Source organism: Nematocida minor, assembly GCF_024244105.1.
Source record: "Nematocida minor strain JUm1510 chromosome Unknown 7881, whole genome shotgun sequence".
In the NCBI taxonomy this organism is placed as follows: domain Eukaryota; kingdom Fungi; phylum Microsporidia; genus Nematocida; species Nematocida minor.
The window spans coordinates 1-16,057 of NW_026250386.1; the positions used below are offsets into that span (position 1 = coordinate 1).

A 16,057-nucleotide genomic window follows, 5' to 3' on the forward strand; every position below is an offset into this window, starting at 1 on the left:
TGAAGATAAAAATAGAAAAGAGAGAGCATGCAGGCATGTACAAAGAGCTTTATGCTGTCTTTGCAGGCATATACGGAGAAAAAGAGCTGCTAAAGTCAAAAGAAGTAGATCTGTACAGGAGAATATACATTGCTCTCGGAAAGTTTTACAAAAAAGTGCAAGTAGCAGACGAGAATGAATACATTTTAATAGGAAAAAACATAATAGTAAACCAGAAGTATGTAAAATGCGAAAAAACAGTAAATCTAGATATAGCACAGGAAATTTCTAATGAAAGCGTGGCAAGCCCAGAATATATGCTAAAAATGAACAAATGGGGTGTTTCATTGAATGTGCATCAGCACTATCATGTGCACTATGTAGACAACACAGCAGCACGCTCTAGAATGCTGTGCATGCCCATACATGAAGACAGCGAGGGAAATAAACTGTATCTGCACACGATTGATGGCATAGTAGAGCACATAAAGATACTGTACGGGATTTATAAGGACTCAGACTCAGTGCACCCGTTCAGAGTAGAGAAGGGAACTAAGCTGTGGTCTTACATCAAGAAAAAAGACAGACATCTGACGATGAAAGACCTATCGGAGTATAATATAGTGTTCTACCACATCGAAGAAGACTTTGATAAAGCCGAGTTTACATTTGCAGAGTTCTGGCCTAAGACTCCGTGGGGAGACGGTGTAATCTGCATTCCTCTTTTCCTCACGCCTCTAATGCGGTCTGCTGTAGCGCTGGGGCCCTTTGTCCAGAAAAAAGACCACAAAGTGGTGGATCTGGAAGAGTTTGAAGATAAAAAGCCAAGTGTGTACATGTACAATAAAAAGTATAATGAAAACAACTACTCGGATGTGCACAAGTACTACAGAAACCTATACATACGGCAGGAGAAAGAAAAGGAAAACATCGACTGCTACACCATGGACTGCAGGACAGCTAAAGAGGAAAACAGAGCCATTAAGGCAGTGTGGTATGTAAGAATGCCTGACAGTGTGGATGAGTACACGCACTGCATACCGGATGAGTCCTTCAAAGGAAAAGAAAACACAGAAAAATTTAATAATTTCGTTAACGCGTTGGAGTCAAGGGAATACAACAAGGACAGCGATCTGCAGGGCATTTGGCTGAGTAATAATAGCAACGGAGAAGATATCGAACAAGAAAAAAAGACAAAAAGCATATGCAACTGGCTTGTGGAGATAAACAATAAGAAGAAAAAAACCACAAAGAGCCAAGAACAGATCAAGTCGCAGATTAGTGTATATGAACAGAGATTGAAGATGAAACAAGAGGAAGTAGAAGAGATAAAAAAATCAAACAAAAATAAGCATAGAAATCAGGCAGATTATACAAAAGTAAAGAAAACAACAATAACAATGATCTCCAAGTATAGAAAAAACTTAGAAATTCTATACAAAGAGCTATCCAGCCAGCCCAGCACACAAGCAGAGCTTATTGTATTTAGAAATATGAATAGCAGCAAATCAAATCTAGGCGCACATAATGAGATGTTTGACGTTTTGATCTCGCGGTATAAGTACAGAACCCAGGCAGAAGTGAACTGGCAGTGATTTAGCAGATCCTGTTGAGTGAATAAAAGAATATGAGAATATACCCTTTGTAGCTTCTATTTTGTCATCTGAGCTGTTTTTAACTTCTAGAGCCCACTAGATTAGAGCTTATACCGTTTATCAAGTGTCATATTAAATCAAAGTGAAAAGTAGTTATTGATTGGTACAGGCTGCATTTCAAATACCAAGCACTATCTCTACAAATCAATCAATAGAATAATTTACTCCGTGATAAATGCAATGCTCTCTATAGGGCAGTCTCATTGAGGATATAATGTGCAGATTGGTCCACTTTTAGCTGAAAAGTTATAAATAACGGACTATGATTTTTTTTCATGAAGTTAAATAATGTACTGTGTATTATTATGCTGCTTGCTCTCTTTATCACAGAGTGCAGAGCAGGAAGCGATGATTCCAATGAAGCAGATAGCATTGCAGGGCCATCTAAAGGAAGAAAAAGAAAAATAAACGAAACAGAAGATTGTATGGATGCATATAATTCACAACAGTCACCAGAGAATGAGGAACAAAATGTAGATGATGATCTGTCTGAAACAGAAATTGAAAAGAGGTATAAAGTACCAGCGAAAGATTTGCTTTTTAGTTTATGGACTGAGAAAAGATTGGACAATAAAAGAAGAAAGGCTTATAAAAAGTTTCACACCACAGAAAAACACCCTAGATTACTAGATATGCAAAGAAAGATGATTGATACAAATCGTAAAGATTACCAAGATAAGCTTAAAAAAAGTATTGATGAGTATTTTGACATTTCTGACAAAATAAAAGATCATATGTTTTGGTACTACATTGCAAGCAAAAATACAATAACAGACCAAAGACATAGAACCTTTTTCGGGCTGAAATGGCTATTTAAGAATGGCGAGGTTGACTATATGAAAAAAATAGAGAGCTTTGAAGGGTACTATCCTGACGTATCTGATGATATGATAGACTATATTGAAAAATATCAGCCAATGAGATCTCCTAAAGGAAATCCTATAACTACATGGAAAGAGACTTTTGGTGATATTTATATGCGAGAACGGTTTTATATAGAGCATTTTATGCCTAGCGAGCAGGAAGCGATCAGCAAGCTAGAAGAAAAGTATCGCGCATTGGCATGCGCAGTGCAAATGATTTTCATGCTGCCTGAAGTGTGCCAAGACTTTTCCAAGATCAATGAGAAGTTTATTGAAAAAACACATACTCTAAATACAGAGCTTATAAGTGATGTAAGTAAAAAAGTTCTGCTGGCTCTACATAAATTGCTAAAACTGCATATGTTTGGAAACAAAGATGTTAACGCATATAACGAGCTTTATGAGATCTTTGAAAGTGAGCGTAAAGAAAAGAAACTCCTAGAATTAACAGAAACAGGTTTGTACAAAGAAATGTACACTATTATCGGAGACTTTTACGAAAAAGCAGCGGTGGTTTACGAAAAAAACCATGTTTTAAAAGGAAAACTCATCATAACAAACCAGAGGTATAAAGTGTGTAGGAAGACAGTGAAGTTGAATCCACAAAAAGAAGGCTCTTATGAAAGTGTAAAAAGCCCAGAATATGAGCCAGCAAAAAACGAATGGAAAGTTTCATCCAATACACATATGCACTATCACATATACTATGTGGACAACTTAGCAGGATGCACTAGAATGCTGTGCATGCCCATACACGAAGAAGGCAGAAAAAAATATTATATGCACACAATTGAAGACATGATAGAACACATAGAGAAACTGTACGAAATAAAAGAAAAAACAGAGAAAGTGCATCCATTTAAAGTAGAAAAAAAAACTAGAAAATGGGAGTACATCAAAGAGAGTGACAGAGGACAGACCATGGAGACGTTGCTGGAGTATGATTTAGTGTTCTATCATGTAAAGGAAAGCATAGAAATACTCGATTTTATTGATGAAAAAAATAGAAACACAGTTGCCGAGCCCATTGAAGAAGAATATATTGAGGTAGTCGAGCTTAGTTCTGAAAAAGACGTAAAGAATGCTGAGTTTACATTTGCAGAGTTTAGCCCTAAAACACCACATGGTGAGAATACAACCTGCATTCCTCTCCTTCTTACGCCTCTGATGCAGCATGCTGTAGCACTAGGGCCGTTCATCAAGAAAGAAGATGCTGACCATACTGTGATAAAATCAGTAGAGACCATAGATCAAAAGCCAAACGTGTATGTGTATAACGAAGAAAAGTATGGGGGAAAAAACTTCTCAGACATGTATAATTACTACAGCAATATGTACATACAGCAAGATGAGGAAAAAAAGAAAAACATTGACTGCTACATCATGAACTGTAAGACAGAGAAGAAAGACAGTATCATTGAAGCTGTGTGGTATGTAAGAATGTCAGACAGCGTAGATGCATACACGCACTGCATACTAGATGAAAGTTTGAAGAAAAACACGAGAGAGTTTGACAGATTTATTGGTATATTGGAGTCAAGAGAGTACAATAAGGACAGCGATTTCCAAAGCTTTTGGCTGAGTAAAGACAGCATAAAAGATAGCAAGCCAGAAAACAAGACAAAAACTATATGGAATTGGAATGTGTTTATAAAAAATTTAGGAAAAAAGCCTAAAACTGAAAAAGAAATCCTATCTGGTATTAAAGATACTGATATAAGAATAAAAGAACTAAAAGCAAAGATAACTGAGCTAGAAAATACTAAAAGCGAATTTAAAGAAAAAGAATTTCAAAGAAAAAGAAACTCATTGGTCACTATGATGGGCATTTCTACAAAGAAAAAAACTGCTTTCAGCAGAGAAGTGTCTAGAAAGCCGGATATGCAAGCAGAGTTTATTGTGTTCCGTAATTCAAATGACAGCAAATCTAATCTGGGTGCACACAATGAACTACTTGATGTTATAATCACGTTTTATGGGTTCAAAAACCTGAAGAAAGTGAATAAAGTAAGCAGTGATTTGGCTGATCCTGTTGAGTGAATAAAATAAATTCTGAATAAAATTGAATATGAGAATTATTTAAAATGCATAGCTTCTCTGGTAGCAAAAATATATTGTTTATTTTTTTAGAAGAAATAATAATTTATTATAGTGATTCCATGAAGGAGCTACACTATGTCTAATATAAAATTCAATGTGTGAACTGGTTTGAAGATAATATGGTGCTTTATTGGTTGTAGGCTTGTGGCTGCTGATCGTATAATGTTTACTGTGCGTCTTGGTGGCTTGTGTCAGTGTGTCTACTGTCTGGGTATCCTTGTCTTCTTTAGTTTCTGAATGTGTCGTATTCATGCTCGCGCTATATAAAAAATATATTCATGCTTGTTTTTGGGATGATTATAGATTTGGCATATGAATTATATATTAATTTACGACAGTAAACAGCTAGCAGATTCTATATTGTGTATATTTATTTATTTTGTTGTTTGCATAGGCCTGCTGACTGTGTACGATTTGTCTGTTATTTCTACTAGGGCTGCATCAATTTCATTGAACAGTCTTATTATTTCGCTTGGCTCCATGAACTTGTCGTTCTCGCTTCTGCGTCCCTCCAGAATGTCGTGCACCACTGTTTTTTCTTCCTTTTTCATCTCCTCTGTGGCTATTTTGTCTTCTGTTTTGTTCTGTGTCTTTCTCGGATTGTCGTACTGCTTGTTTTTTATTTTTTCTTTTACTATTCTCTCTATGACCACATCGACTGTATTTTCTATTTTCAACGTTGTTTTGTTTCTAATGAACTCAATGTTTCTCGCAAACTCATCTGAATCGCAGTCGTCGTCAAAAAGCAGAGAGTTTTTTGGTCTTTCCTTTACCGACACTTCTCCCTTCTCAAACCAGGACTTGTTCTTAACCAGCTCGTTTTCAATGTTTTCAATCTGTCTCTGTCTGTTCATAAAGCACTCTAAAATATTTTCACTCTTAAATTAAAATATTTTCAACCGCAGCTATTTTCTTAGCTTTCTAAGCGTTTCTTCTGCTGTTTCTGTCAACAGCTCTGCTGCTTCGTCGTCGTTTTCTAGATAGTTGTAAATATCGTTCAGCTCTTCAGAGTTGTACTCTGCGCCAGAGCTGATATCGTTAATATCTTCAACATCCACGTCATCTTCTAAATTCTCTTCACTCACTTCATCCTCATCTTCTAAGTTCTCATCTTCTACTTCGTCTTGAGTGCAATCTTCTTCTTCATTCGCCAGTTCATTACTCATTTCTTCATCTTCTTCACTACTTACTTCTTCATCTTCGCCATTACTCTCATCGTTGTCTTCCTCTTGATTCTCTTCTTCTTCTTGGCCATCCTGCCCCGAAACTTCGTCCTCTTCATTGCTTTCACTGATGGATTCATCCTCGCTGACTGCGTTTTCTCTGTTCATGTACTCTACTAAGTATGCTTCTACTTTCTTTGTGGCTATTTCTGTTATGCTCTGTATCTGGTGGTATATCTGCTCTGTGGTGTAGTTCTTTACCTGTATCACTCTGTGCTTTCTTTTTACTTTTTTGTCGTTCCAGCTGGCATACTCATTCTGTAACTCTGTCTTGTAATCCATTCAAATAAAAAAATAAAACAGACTATAACAGAAAAGTATACCAGTAGAAACAGAAGAAGGCACAAAAAAGAGCAGAAACAGCAATGTTACATCCTAAATTACAATGAACGAGAAGAGCATTCTCAAATAAACAAAGATAAAACAGCTGAAAAAGCCCAACTATAGCTAAGTAGCACACTATGATCACAAAGAAAAGTGCAGCAGAAGAGCAGAAAATAAAGAAGAGCTAGAAATAGCCAGTGGCTAAGTAGCTAGCAGCTGTTCTTTCATCTGTTCTCTCGTCTCTCCTCGCATCTACTGTCGCTCATTCTTTTTCTTTCTTATTTTTCCACTATTATTCTCTAGCTCTCTGGTCTATTTTTTTTTATTTTTTAGTACCCCAGATAATATGTCCAAAGTATTAAGAAAGCAGAGACTCATCAGGGCTCACAATAGACCTAATAAAATGTACAAAAAAGGAGCAACAAAATTCCCTAAGTGCACTTCAGAAGTAAGAGAAGGAGTCATCGCAGAAATAGTCCATGAGCAAGGAAGAAACGCACCCCTGGCCATGGTCACCATGACAAACGAGGACAAGACAGTAAAGAAAGAAACTGTTGTGCTGGTGGCACTGGAAGGCATGTACACTGGAAAAACCATCTACTTCGGAGAGAAGACCTCTCTGGAGCTAGGAAACACAATGAAGCTGAAGAACATCCCAGACGGAACCGTTGTGTGCTCCGTGGAGAGAGTCGTTGGAGACGGCGGCAGCATTGCAAAGACAAGCGGATCATATGCTACAGTTGTGGGATACAATGCAGACAAAAACGAGACAAGAATCAAGCTGCCGTCCGGAGTTAAGAAGCCAGTGAGCGGAGAATGCAGAGCCATGATCGGAATAATCGCATCCGGCGGTGTGCACGAGAAGCCTCTGTTGAAGGCAGGAAGAGCGTACTATAAACATAAAGCAAGAGGCAAGCTCGGCGCATGGCCCAGAGTGAGAGGAGTGGCTATGAACCCTGTGGACCACTTGCACGGAGGAGGTAACCACCAGCACATTGGAAAGTCTTCTTGTGTCGCAAGAAACGCTCCATCAGGACAGAAGGTTGGTCAGATTGCAGCCAAGAGAACGGGAACAGGAAGAGCAAAGACAAAGAGATTCGAATAAAGCCCCCGATTAAACTGATTGCTGTCTTTTTTATTTTCCGTCTTTATCTTTTGCTCTACTACGCAATATTTCTGCTTAAAATAGCAAGAATAAAACATTCAGTTTACAAATAGGCATTAATAGATGGAATATCTGCAGCTGTTCACAGTATGTTATCTTAGAGTGGTGGCATAAAAGATCTTACTACTAATAGATCACCATCAGTCATTAAAAATACAACATAAGAGTGTACTTATTCATAGAGTTAGCTAACTGATCGTGTTTTTATCTGCTGTTTGTTTGTCTCATTTATATTGGTGATTTTTTCTGTTCTTTTGGGTGTTTATCTGCTGTTCTGCTGTATAATAGAAATATAAAATATTTGCATTTTTATGAGCGAAGAAAACAAGAACGGAAGAAAGAAAATACTTGAAGAGCACGAAAAGATGGAAACCATGCGCAGATCCATCTTGAACCTGAAAGACCTCACTGTAAAGTGCAACTCCTACATCAATGACGACATTTCGTACATCGACAAAATGGTCAGCCAGGGGAACGATGATGCCTCTGGGATAAACAGAATAATAAGAAAGATCCAGGAGGTAAAAAAGGACAGTTTTAATTTTATTTTGGCCATCACTGTTCTCATTCTCTTTTTGCTCTTGTTCTTTGGTCTTCTGTTCAAGTAACCAATTGCCAGATAATAAAAGCACCCGAGCATGTTTCAAAATGCAGCAGCACAATTTTCCTACAGAAATAATAGAGGAGCAGAATGCTAAGACAAACATCCTGTATGACCTTCTGGACTCTTCGCTGCACAGAATACTTCTGATCATATTCACTTTCATCGGGTTTGTCACGCTGTTCGTGCTGGCTAATATTCTTATTTGTATACTGGTTATCTACATAAAAGGATAAAACACAGAGGAGTAGCCTCTACTAAAATAAATTAATCTCTTGAGAACTAGTGCACGCGCTTAGATAGATGATGGTAGTGTAGATATTTGGTTGTTTAGCTCGTTTATGCTGTATATTGCTCTGTCTGCAGCTGAAAAGATCAAAGAACAAAGAAGAGCGAGTAATAAAGTTACATAATTTATCTGTTAATTTTATAGTTCGTGATGCATAGTGTTTTATTTCTCTTGGCACGTATTTGGAGTGCCACTGTGTTTTTTTCTATTTTTATGTAAACTGCACCTCTTTTACTATTTTATTCTTTCCTTCGCTTACCAAGTGTTTTATAACGTACTTATCTAGTGGGTCTTTTCGAAGAGACCTCTTTGTTGGGATGCTCTTCATTTTTATTTTGATGGTTCTGTGCGGCCACTGTCTTGCAACTTCTTTTCTTATCTGCGCGCCTTCCTTCGTGTTTCTCAAAATGTATGCATATTCTGCTGCGTATACCTCTTTGTAGTGGGAAATATCTCTTTTTAAGTTTCTGTTCATGGTGTACGGCAGCCCATAGAATGACCCCTTTAGGTCGTCCTGCTCTTCTGAGTCTGCAGACGTGCTGAACACATTTTCGCTCCAGTTCTTTATTAGCCACTCTTCAGTTTTTTTCTTTGTTTCCTGGTGGAACCCGGAGAACCTCTTCAGAATGCTGATGCCCAGAAGACCCTTGGACATTGTGAATCTGGACACTTTTAGAATCTTCAGTATGACATTTCCTTCTTTGGACATAGACACAGTTGCCAGTATATTAGGCGATATTATCAAAACTTTGTTGTGGCCCAGTTTTAGGACAGGCTTTTTCTCGTCAGATCCCGAGAATATCTGCACGTTCTCCGTTACTTTCTCGGATAAGCTGTTCTTGCGAATAGGCGGGTGAATGTGCGAGCTTGCGTACAAGAACGTTTCTTCTCCCAGACAGTCTCTGCCTCCCTTTTTGTAGACCATAGTCCTAGCGCCCAGCTCCACTATCTTATTCTCCTTTATCAGCGCATTGATCACAAGATATCCATCAGTGTACAGATTATACGCGCCGTCAGGCACTCTTCCAATGGGAGAGTCGTTCAGGTCCACAGCATATGATCCAACCCATCCAGCGTTCGATGAGAGAAGGTGCTTTTTGTACATATTTGGTATCATATTCGCAGGCTCTTTCTTTTTGCTTATAAAATCGATCAGAACTGCGCTTACTTTTTTCCACGTTATTTTTGCCATTCTTTTTTTGGCAGCCTCTCCCATTTTCTTGCACATCTCTTTGTTCTTGATGAACTTTTCCATGGCATTCGCAAGGGAGACTGTGTCTTTGTACGGCACCACTGCTCCGTATTTTGTGTACGATACGTATCCTCCCCTTGCATCATCTTTTATCGATTTTGCGCTGTACTCAGGCGTCTCTACAGGGAGGCCTAGCAGCTCGCCCGAGAGCCCAAAGGGCGTAGCAATCACTGGCATGCCAGCACTCAGAGCAAATGAAATAGTCCCTGAAGTGGGCACCTCCACAGTAAAGGGCGCGAGGAATATATCTGCCTGCAGATGGTATCGAGTGAGCTTGTTGAGAGAGTGGAAGCCAAAGTCCCATTTAATCTTGTCGCTTAGCCCGTACTCTCTGACTTTGTTCATAAAGTGTTTCTTTAGGGCGCCATCCTCCTGGTCTTTTCCTGCTATTTGCAAAAACCCGTTGCCAAGGGTTCCTCTGTCTTTGAGTATTTTCATGGCATCGAGCACGTTGTAGATCCCTTTCATGGCTCTCATCAAGCCTGCCATTAAAAAGGTTGTTCTGTCTTTGTTTTTCACAATCTTTAAACTTTTCTTGTTTTTGCCTTTTTTCAGCTTTGCGAGCTGCACGCCGTGTGGGATGTAGAGCACTTTGTGCTCGGGTATCCCGTAGCAGTGGACAAGCGCATACTTCACCTTCCATCCCAGGCCAACCATGTAATCTGCAGAGACAGCTAGTCTCTGAATTACCTCTCGTATGTTGTATGATACGTACGGATTTCCCGTGTGAACAAACACGAATGTTGTCGTTTCTTTTCTTATTCTGTTCAAAAATGTTTCATAGTTGGGATAGAAGTGGAGCAGGCCCAGCTCGTGCTGCACCAGAAGAGCATCAAAGTTGCCTTCATTTATTCTGTCTGCTATCTCTCTCAATGTCTCTACCTCTGTCTCTCTCACGAACTCGTACGTGTGGACTTTTGTTCCCTTCATTTTCACTGGCAGCCCTATGTGGGGCTTTCTGTCGGTTGAAAATATTTCTATTTCTATGTTTCTCTTGTGCGATAAAATAGCAGCACACATGTTTTTAGCAAATTCAGCTATACCGCAGTTGGTGGGGGGGTATGTGGAAAGCACGGCAAGGCGAAGGGCCTTTTCCTGGGCGTAGACACAGCCCAAGAGCAGCCCTAGCACAAACAGTGTGTTTCTTGCACAAATGATCATGCTGCAGACAGAAGAGGCCAGTTATATAGACAGGATCCAATAATTAAATGTTAATTAGAGGTCCATAGAAAGTGGCGGTAATTAAAAAAACAAAATAGAATGATCTTAGAATGGCCAATCTGAGTAATTAATTAATTGGCGCTGAGTAATGAACAGGCATGAGTGTTTGGGCATATGGTCATCGATGCATGGTGAAGACGCGTGAATTATGAAAAAAGAACAGTTTATTCTCTGAGTGTTATAAAAGGAGTGAAATAGATGCTAGTGAATAAGCTAGTAGAATATTGTGGTACTGAGTGGGTAGTAGAGTGTTGATAAGGGAGTAGCACTGCCACGTTGTTCTACTTCTTTCTTCATGTGCAGTTAGAACAATCAGACTTTCCATGTTTGCTAAGCTTGTTCTCTCCTCTTCAACTCCCAGAGTGTTTTATTTGTACTGCTTTTCTTGCCCTTCTGATATAGACATTGCTAGGGTGTATACAAACAAATGGACACACTTATGAATTTAAATTGCAGAACTGTAGAGCTATTAAAAGTAAAAAGTAAATAAATTTATTTTAAATAAACCTGTACATCTCTAGAAAAGTAAAGTTTATTTTTATTTACCAGCTCCACTGGATAATTTACAAATGTACTGCATTCAAACAGTGTTACACATCTCAATGGAAACTGCATCTGCATCATATACACTAGATAGCAAATTGCACTTTCCACGTTAGGCAGTTCTTCCTGTTCTGGTTTTTCTGTTTTCCAGGATTATTCTGTATGGTGAACGCTCTCTGTTCTGTTTACTGGTCTACTGGCCCTGTGGAGATATTTTCTTGTCTTCTGCGCATTTGTATGGTTGCTAGCCTCTATGTGTTTTACATTTTCAAGCATTCCAATACTTTTATGAGCTGTCTGTTCTCCAATCAGTCAAACGCTGATGACTCAATCTTGCAACCGTATTCTCAAACACTGTTTCAGAAACATCTTTTTAAGACGTAATGACTAGATAGTTATGAAAATACTGTCAAAAAGAAACACGTATATTGCCAAGATTCTCTTTATGCTGGCCTCATCCGCCATGGCATACAATATATCTCGCAATTCCGACGAGCCAGGAGTTGTAAGCATAGTTCCATACAGTGATTACTTCCTGTCAAAGAGGCCAAAAATAAAAACAGGCGATGAGCTGCCGCGCGCATACCTAGTGGGTTTTACTCCATTCAAAAAGTATGTGGGCGCCAAGGAGTATCTAACCGACAAGAAATATAAAAATTATCACAAACGCCCCGAGCTCCTCAACGTCCAGGTATACAACAGAACTGTTCTTTCTGTGTTCTACACCAAAGAGTACTTCCAGGCTCTGTACGCAGGATGGTTCCATGGCGAAGAGCTTCCGATCTACAACGCGTACTTCAAAAACTTTTTGACAATGGTCAACATGGCAAACATTCCGTACTATTCAAAAGAAAAGGGACACTATTTGACCGAGCTAGACATACATACTATCTTGGCGCTCTACGACATATTCGAGCTGAACCACTATGAAAGAATACCTGTGGATGCAAAGAAATACACTAATTTGGACATGACAAAAAGAGACTGTTTCAAAGAAAACATGAGATTTCTTATTGAAAGAAGCAAAGACGGATATGATGCATACCTAGGCATACTCAGACACATAAAAGACGCAGGTCGAGCTGTCTTTATGTCAGAAGTGCCTGCTACTCCGATAGACACCAAAGACTGGGCGAACTGGGTGCTGAGCAGAAAGTTTAATCTCGATCTGTTCTGGTACCTGTACTCCACTCTCTGCAACAACAATATGGATGTCCGCAAAAAAAGAATTGTCACGTATGTTAAAGAAACGTCAGTGCTCGGGAAAAAAGGGCTGAAAATTTATTTGAGCAACAAAAAAAAGTCTGAGGAGGAGTACATTGGTCTGTCGCACTATCTCCTGTACAACAACCCGCTGAAGGTGAAAAACATGGAGATAGCCGTGCAGGAGGGCCTGGGAGTGCCTGAAAGACAGCTTAAATCGGTTGTGGAGGCGTTCAGAAATCTAGAAGTTGTCTATTTCAGTTCTCTTGGAAACTTTGACAGAATTGAGAACAATCTGTCTCTAGTAAATGTCGTGCTGGACGTGGAGAAGAAAAGACGGGAGCGAAACATGACCCCAGTTCTAAGAGGGTTTGCGATCTACGACTACAACTCGCTGAACAAGTTTGCAAAAAGACAGCTGCTGAAACTAGACCTTGTCAAAGTTGGGTTTATGACAAAACAGGAAAGATGCAGAACATGTATAGAAATGGGGCACAGATGTCTTTACAAGCTGAACCACCGCCAGCCCAACTTCCTTGGAATGTTCGCCATCAAAGAAGACAATATAAGAAATGTAAGAGGACTTATTTCCCCGTACAAAATCGTGTTTGATGAGCAAAACGTAGAACAGCTGTACAACTTGAGCGAGCTGGGCATATCGATAGACGACAAGGAGCTGCCTGATCCCTACCAAAAATCAGAGCTGCCGTACGGTCTTAGAACCTCAATGTACATAAAAACAGTCCGGCTATTTGGAGATAGCAGAAAACAGGCGCCCTCTCATTTGGATATGTTCAAAAAGATCCTGAAGATAACAAGTGCAGACCACATTGACATTTCCAGCCTGCCCTTTTTGAACTCAGAAATTCTTTCTGTTTTGCAGTCTGATGACAATTACATCAGAGACAACATAAAAATATTCGCATTCACGTACTTTGATCCAGGACAGCAGGTGGCGCACTACAATAAAGCAGCAGGAGGCCCCAACGGGCACACAGGCGCAAACCTTTTGCAGCAGCTATTGATAACTCTTCCGAGCATAGAAAGACTCGACATAACCATTATAAACGACAGAGAAGAGGCAGCAGCGTTTGTGGAAGATTTCAAGTATCTTTTCAGGTGCGGCGGAACAAAGTACACGGAAGAGCAGCTCAAGAAGATTATAAACATCAAGATACACAGTCCGCTGGAGTTTACCTCTGTGCAGAGCTGCCGTGTAATACTGGAAACTGCAATAAGCAGAATACAGAAAAGCATACACAAGCTATTCGAAAAGATAAAAACGTGTCCAATCGGAAAGAGTGATAGCATCAAGAAAATGACGCTCCAGGAGTTTATGCTGACGCTGAAGCATGTGATGTCTCCTAACATTTGCCTGCCTGAGCCTGGACCCAACACCGGCTAATTTCCTCTCAGCTCTACCTATTCCTCTTCTAGAAGTTAAATAAAACCTTAAATATAACTCACGTCTAGCTTTTAAGTTTTTTCTTTGTTCGAGCATGCAGGAAATAATCCGATAGTTAGAGAATAATTTATTCCCAACATTCCAATATTTCATTTGTGCTGTTTCTTTATTCTCATTTCTTATTATACAATACTACGCACTCTTTTTATGGCTTGTTAGCTAGTAGAATAGCATAGAGCTAGTGTATCTGCCAATAGAACTAATTATTCATCTGGTTAGCTTTCTCACTTCCTTGCTGGCACTGGCTTATACTATAGCTCATGTTTATCTAGTTAATCCTATCGACAGCACATTCGCTATCTCTGAGCACGCGGCTGTCTCGCTCAACTAAATGTTTTTATTCATAAATATTCTACATTCTTTTTGCGTATTTATTGTTTAACCTTTGCATCTTTTGTTCTTTGTTTTGATTTTTACTTGTGCTTAGTCTAAAATAGCTTAGTCCGCCTAGTGTGTGAAAATGTTCTTTTCGATGATTTCAATTAAATCTGCCGCCACCAGCCTTTTTACCTCTCCTGCGCCCACTACAAAGTGGTTCTTCTTCTTTGCGCTTTCCTCCAGGACCATCCACGTCCTAAACCCGTTTTCAGTGCACTCGTCTGTTGCGCCGTCTGTTTCTTTGCTTTCGTTTTTTATTTTTATTATGTCTCCAAACTCTGGCCTGTTTTTCCTTGCCTCTTTGTCCAAAGGGCTGTTTGAGCACGTTTCTTTCTTCTTCTTAAGAATCTGCTTCAGCCTCTCCCGCGCCTGCTCTTCTATGTACTCCTTGTACTTTTTGCTCTTGTACTGTTTTGATGTGTTTAGCTCTTTTACCTCTATTAGTATTTTGCTGACTTTGTTTTTGAATATCATCCTGGGGGTTATGTTCGTGTACGGCTGTCTCTTTTTGTTCAGCCCCAGGACTATCCAGTCGACAATGCCCAGCCATGTTTTTTGGTTTTCCGACTTTAAAATGTATCTTTTCAGCCTGCTCTTGAACGTTTTGAAAATATTTTCTGCATGCTTGTTCGGCTCATACGGGTAGTTTTTTACGCTTCCCTGGATGTACTCTATAGAAGGCGTCTGGCTGCTCATGCTTTCTATGTCCACGTCGATCATTGTCTTGGACTTGTATATCCACGTGGGCCGTCCCTCTTTCCTGAAGAGGCTGTTCAGGCCCATCACCACCTGGCTTGCTATGCTGATGCAGTTCGTGAGCGGGTAGATAAAGTGGTACTCCGAGTACGAGTCTACGATGTGGAGTATGTGCGAGTAGCCGTTGTTGAAGCTTTTGTACACAGACAGATCAATCAGCGAAATGTCCAGCCGCTCCATGGGCTTGTTCACCGGGGGAATGGGCTTTTTGATCATTTTGCTGTTTTCTGTTTTTTTCTGTTTTTTCTTTTCGCTTTCCTCCAGCTCCTGGTTCTCCTTTTCTTCTTTTTTCTGCGCGGCTGCCCCTTTTTTTTCTTTTTTTCTTCTGAGCTTGTCTCTGCAATATTCACAATTTTCTATTAATGACGCGATGTGATCCTTTTTGAAGCCAAACCACTTTCCCTTGATCATCTGCCACGCCCTGTAGAGCTTCAGGTGGCTGTTTCTGACATGCACCTCTTCGAATATTGTTTTGATCGCTTCTTCGTCGTCGTCTCCCACGGCCAGCAGGGTTTCTCCGTTGTTTGCCATAGGTGCCTGCAAACACCCCTCCTCTCCTATTGTAAAGTCCTGAAAGCGGTCAATAAAAGCCTTTTTTCCTGCCTTGGTTAAATAATCAGGAGTATTACCAGAAATAAGATAGTTTTTGATTTCTTCAATGATGATTACCGTCATTTTTATAGATAAAGTATCTTTCTTCTTCATCTTCAGCAGGACTCAAAAATATTTTAGAATAAATTTCAATGTACAAAACTTCCTTTAAAGACCAAAAGAGCAAAAATTTAGCTTCCTTAATTAATTGGCAAAAAGAGCAAAAATTTTGATACGCCGCCAGCACAGGAAGGAGAGCAGAGAGCAGTCGAATCCTCCAGAAGGCAGCAGACAAAGAAAACAGGCCAAGAGAGTAGATGAGCAAGCGCGCAGTTCAGGAAGTGGGTAAACCTCGTACGAGTGCATAGCAGAGGCTGCGCAGTGATCAGCGAGTGAATGCATAATAAGAGAAGAGGTGTCGCTAAAGCAGCTAATAGCAGAGAAAAAGA

The 16,057-nt window shown here is 39.7% G+C and overlaps 10 protein-coding genes across 10 annotated transcripts; 6 read left to right on the forward strand and 4 right to left on the reverse strand.

Moving 5' to 3' along the window:
* NEMIN01_1532 (uncharacterized protein) lies at nucleotides 1-1,574 on the forward strand (the record flags this gene model as incomplete). Its single annotated transcript, XM_051477474.1, has 1 exon — nucleotides 1-1,574. A coding segment is annotated over one exon (1,574 nt), but the record flags the coding sequence as incomplete, so codon positions are not given.
* Nucleotides 1,575-1,909: 335 nt separating this feature from the next.
* NEMIN01_1533 (uncharacterized protein) lies at nucleotides 1,910-4,537 on the forward strand (the record flags this gene model as incomplete). The annotated part of the gene is made up of 1 exon (XM_051477475.1): nucleotides 1,910-4,537. One exon carries the CDS (start codon nucleotides 1,910-1,912, stop codon nucleotides 4,535-4,537), a length of 2,628 nt encoding a protein of 875 aa, XP_051333435.1.
* Nucleotides 4,538-4,971: 434 nt separating this feature from the next.
* NEMIN01_1534 (uncharacterized protein) lies at nucleotides 4,972-5,451 on the reverse strand (the record flags this gene model as incomplete). Its single annotated transcript, XM_051477476.1, has 1 exon — nucleotides 4,972-5,451. One exon carries the CDS (start codon nucleotides 5,449-5,451, stop codon nucleotides 4,972-4,974), a length of 480 nt encoding a protein of 159 aa, XP_051333436.1.
* A 51-nt stretch (nucleotides 5,452-5,502) lies between these two features.
* Nucleotides 5,503-6,102, reverse strand: NEMIN01_1535 (uncharacterized protein; the record flags this gene model as incomplete). The annotated part of the gene is made up of 1 exon (XM_051477477.1): nucleotides 5,503-6,102. One exon carries the CDS (start codon nucleotides 6,100-6,102, stop codon nucleotides 5,503-5,505), a length of 600 nt encoding a protein of 199 aa, XP_051333437.1.
* A 388-nt stretch (nucleotides 6,103-6,490) lies between these two features.
* On the forward strand, nucleotides 6,491-7,249 carry NEMIN01_1536 (large subunit ribosomal protein L8e; the record flags this gene model as incomplete). The annotated part of the gene is made up of 1 exon (XM_051477478.1): nucleotides 6,491-7,249. One exon carries the CDS (start codon nucleotides 6,491-6,493, stop codon nucleotides 7,247-7,249), a length of 759 nt encoding a protein of 252 aa, XP_051333438.1.
* Nucleotides 7,250-7,620: 371 nt separating this feature from the next.
* Nucleotides 7,621-7,917, forward strand: NEMIN01_1529 (uncharacterized protein; the record flags this gene model as incomplete). The annotated part of the gene is made up of 1 exon (XM_051477471.1): nucleotides 7,621-7,917. One exon carries the CDS (start codon nucleotides 7,621-7,623, stop codon nucleotides 7,915-7,917), a length of 297 nt encoding a protein of 98 aa, XP_051333431.1.
* A 40-nt stretch (nucleotides 7,918-7,957) lies between these two features.
* Nucleotides 7,958-8,146, forward strand: NEMIN01_1530 (uncharacterized protein; the record flags this gene model as incomplete). Its single annotated transcript, XM_051477472.1, has 1 exon — nucleotides 7,958-8,146. One exon carries the CDS (start codon nucleotides 7,958-7,960, stop codon nucleotides 8,144-8,146), a length of 189 nt encoding a protein of 62 aa, XP_051333432.1.
* Nucleotides 8,147-8,410: 264 nt separating this feature from the next.
* Nucleotides 8,411-10,612, reverse strand: NEMIN01_1537 (uncharacterized protein; the record flags this gene model as incomplete). Its single annotated transcript, XM_051477479.1, has 1 exon — nucleotides 8,411-10,612. One exon carries the CDS (start codon nucleotides 10,610-10,612, stop codon nucleotides 8,411-8,413), a length of 2,202 nt encoding a protein of 733 aa, XP_051333439.1.
* A 1,000-nt stretch (nucleotides 10,613-11,612) lies between these two features.
* NEMIN01_1538 (uncharacterized protein) lies at nucleotides 11,613-13,823 on the forward strand (the record flags this gene model as incomplete). Its single annotated transcript, XM_051477480.1, has 1 exon — nucleotides 11,613-13,823. The coding sequence occupies one exon, from the start codon at nucleotides 11,613-11,615 to the stop codon at nucleotides 13,821-13,823; it is 2,211 nt and encodes a 736-aa protein (XP_051333440.1).
* A 507-nt stretch (nucleotides 13,824-14,330) lies between these two features.
* Nucleotides 14,331-15,722, reverse strand: NEMIN01_1539 (uncharacterized protein; the record flags this gene model as incomplete). Its single annotated transcript, XM_051477481.1, has 1 exon — nucleotides 14,331-15,722. One exon carries the CDS (start codon nucleotides 15,720-15,722, stop codon nucleotides 14,331-14,333), a length of 1,392 nt encoding a protein of 463 aa, XP_051333441.1.
* Nucleotides 15,723-16,057: the final 335 nt, after the last annotated feature.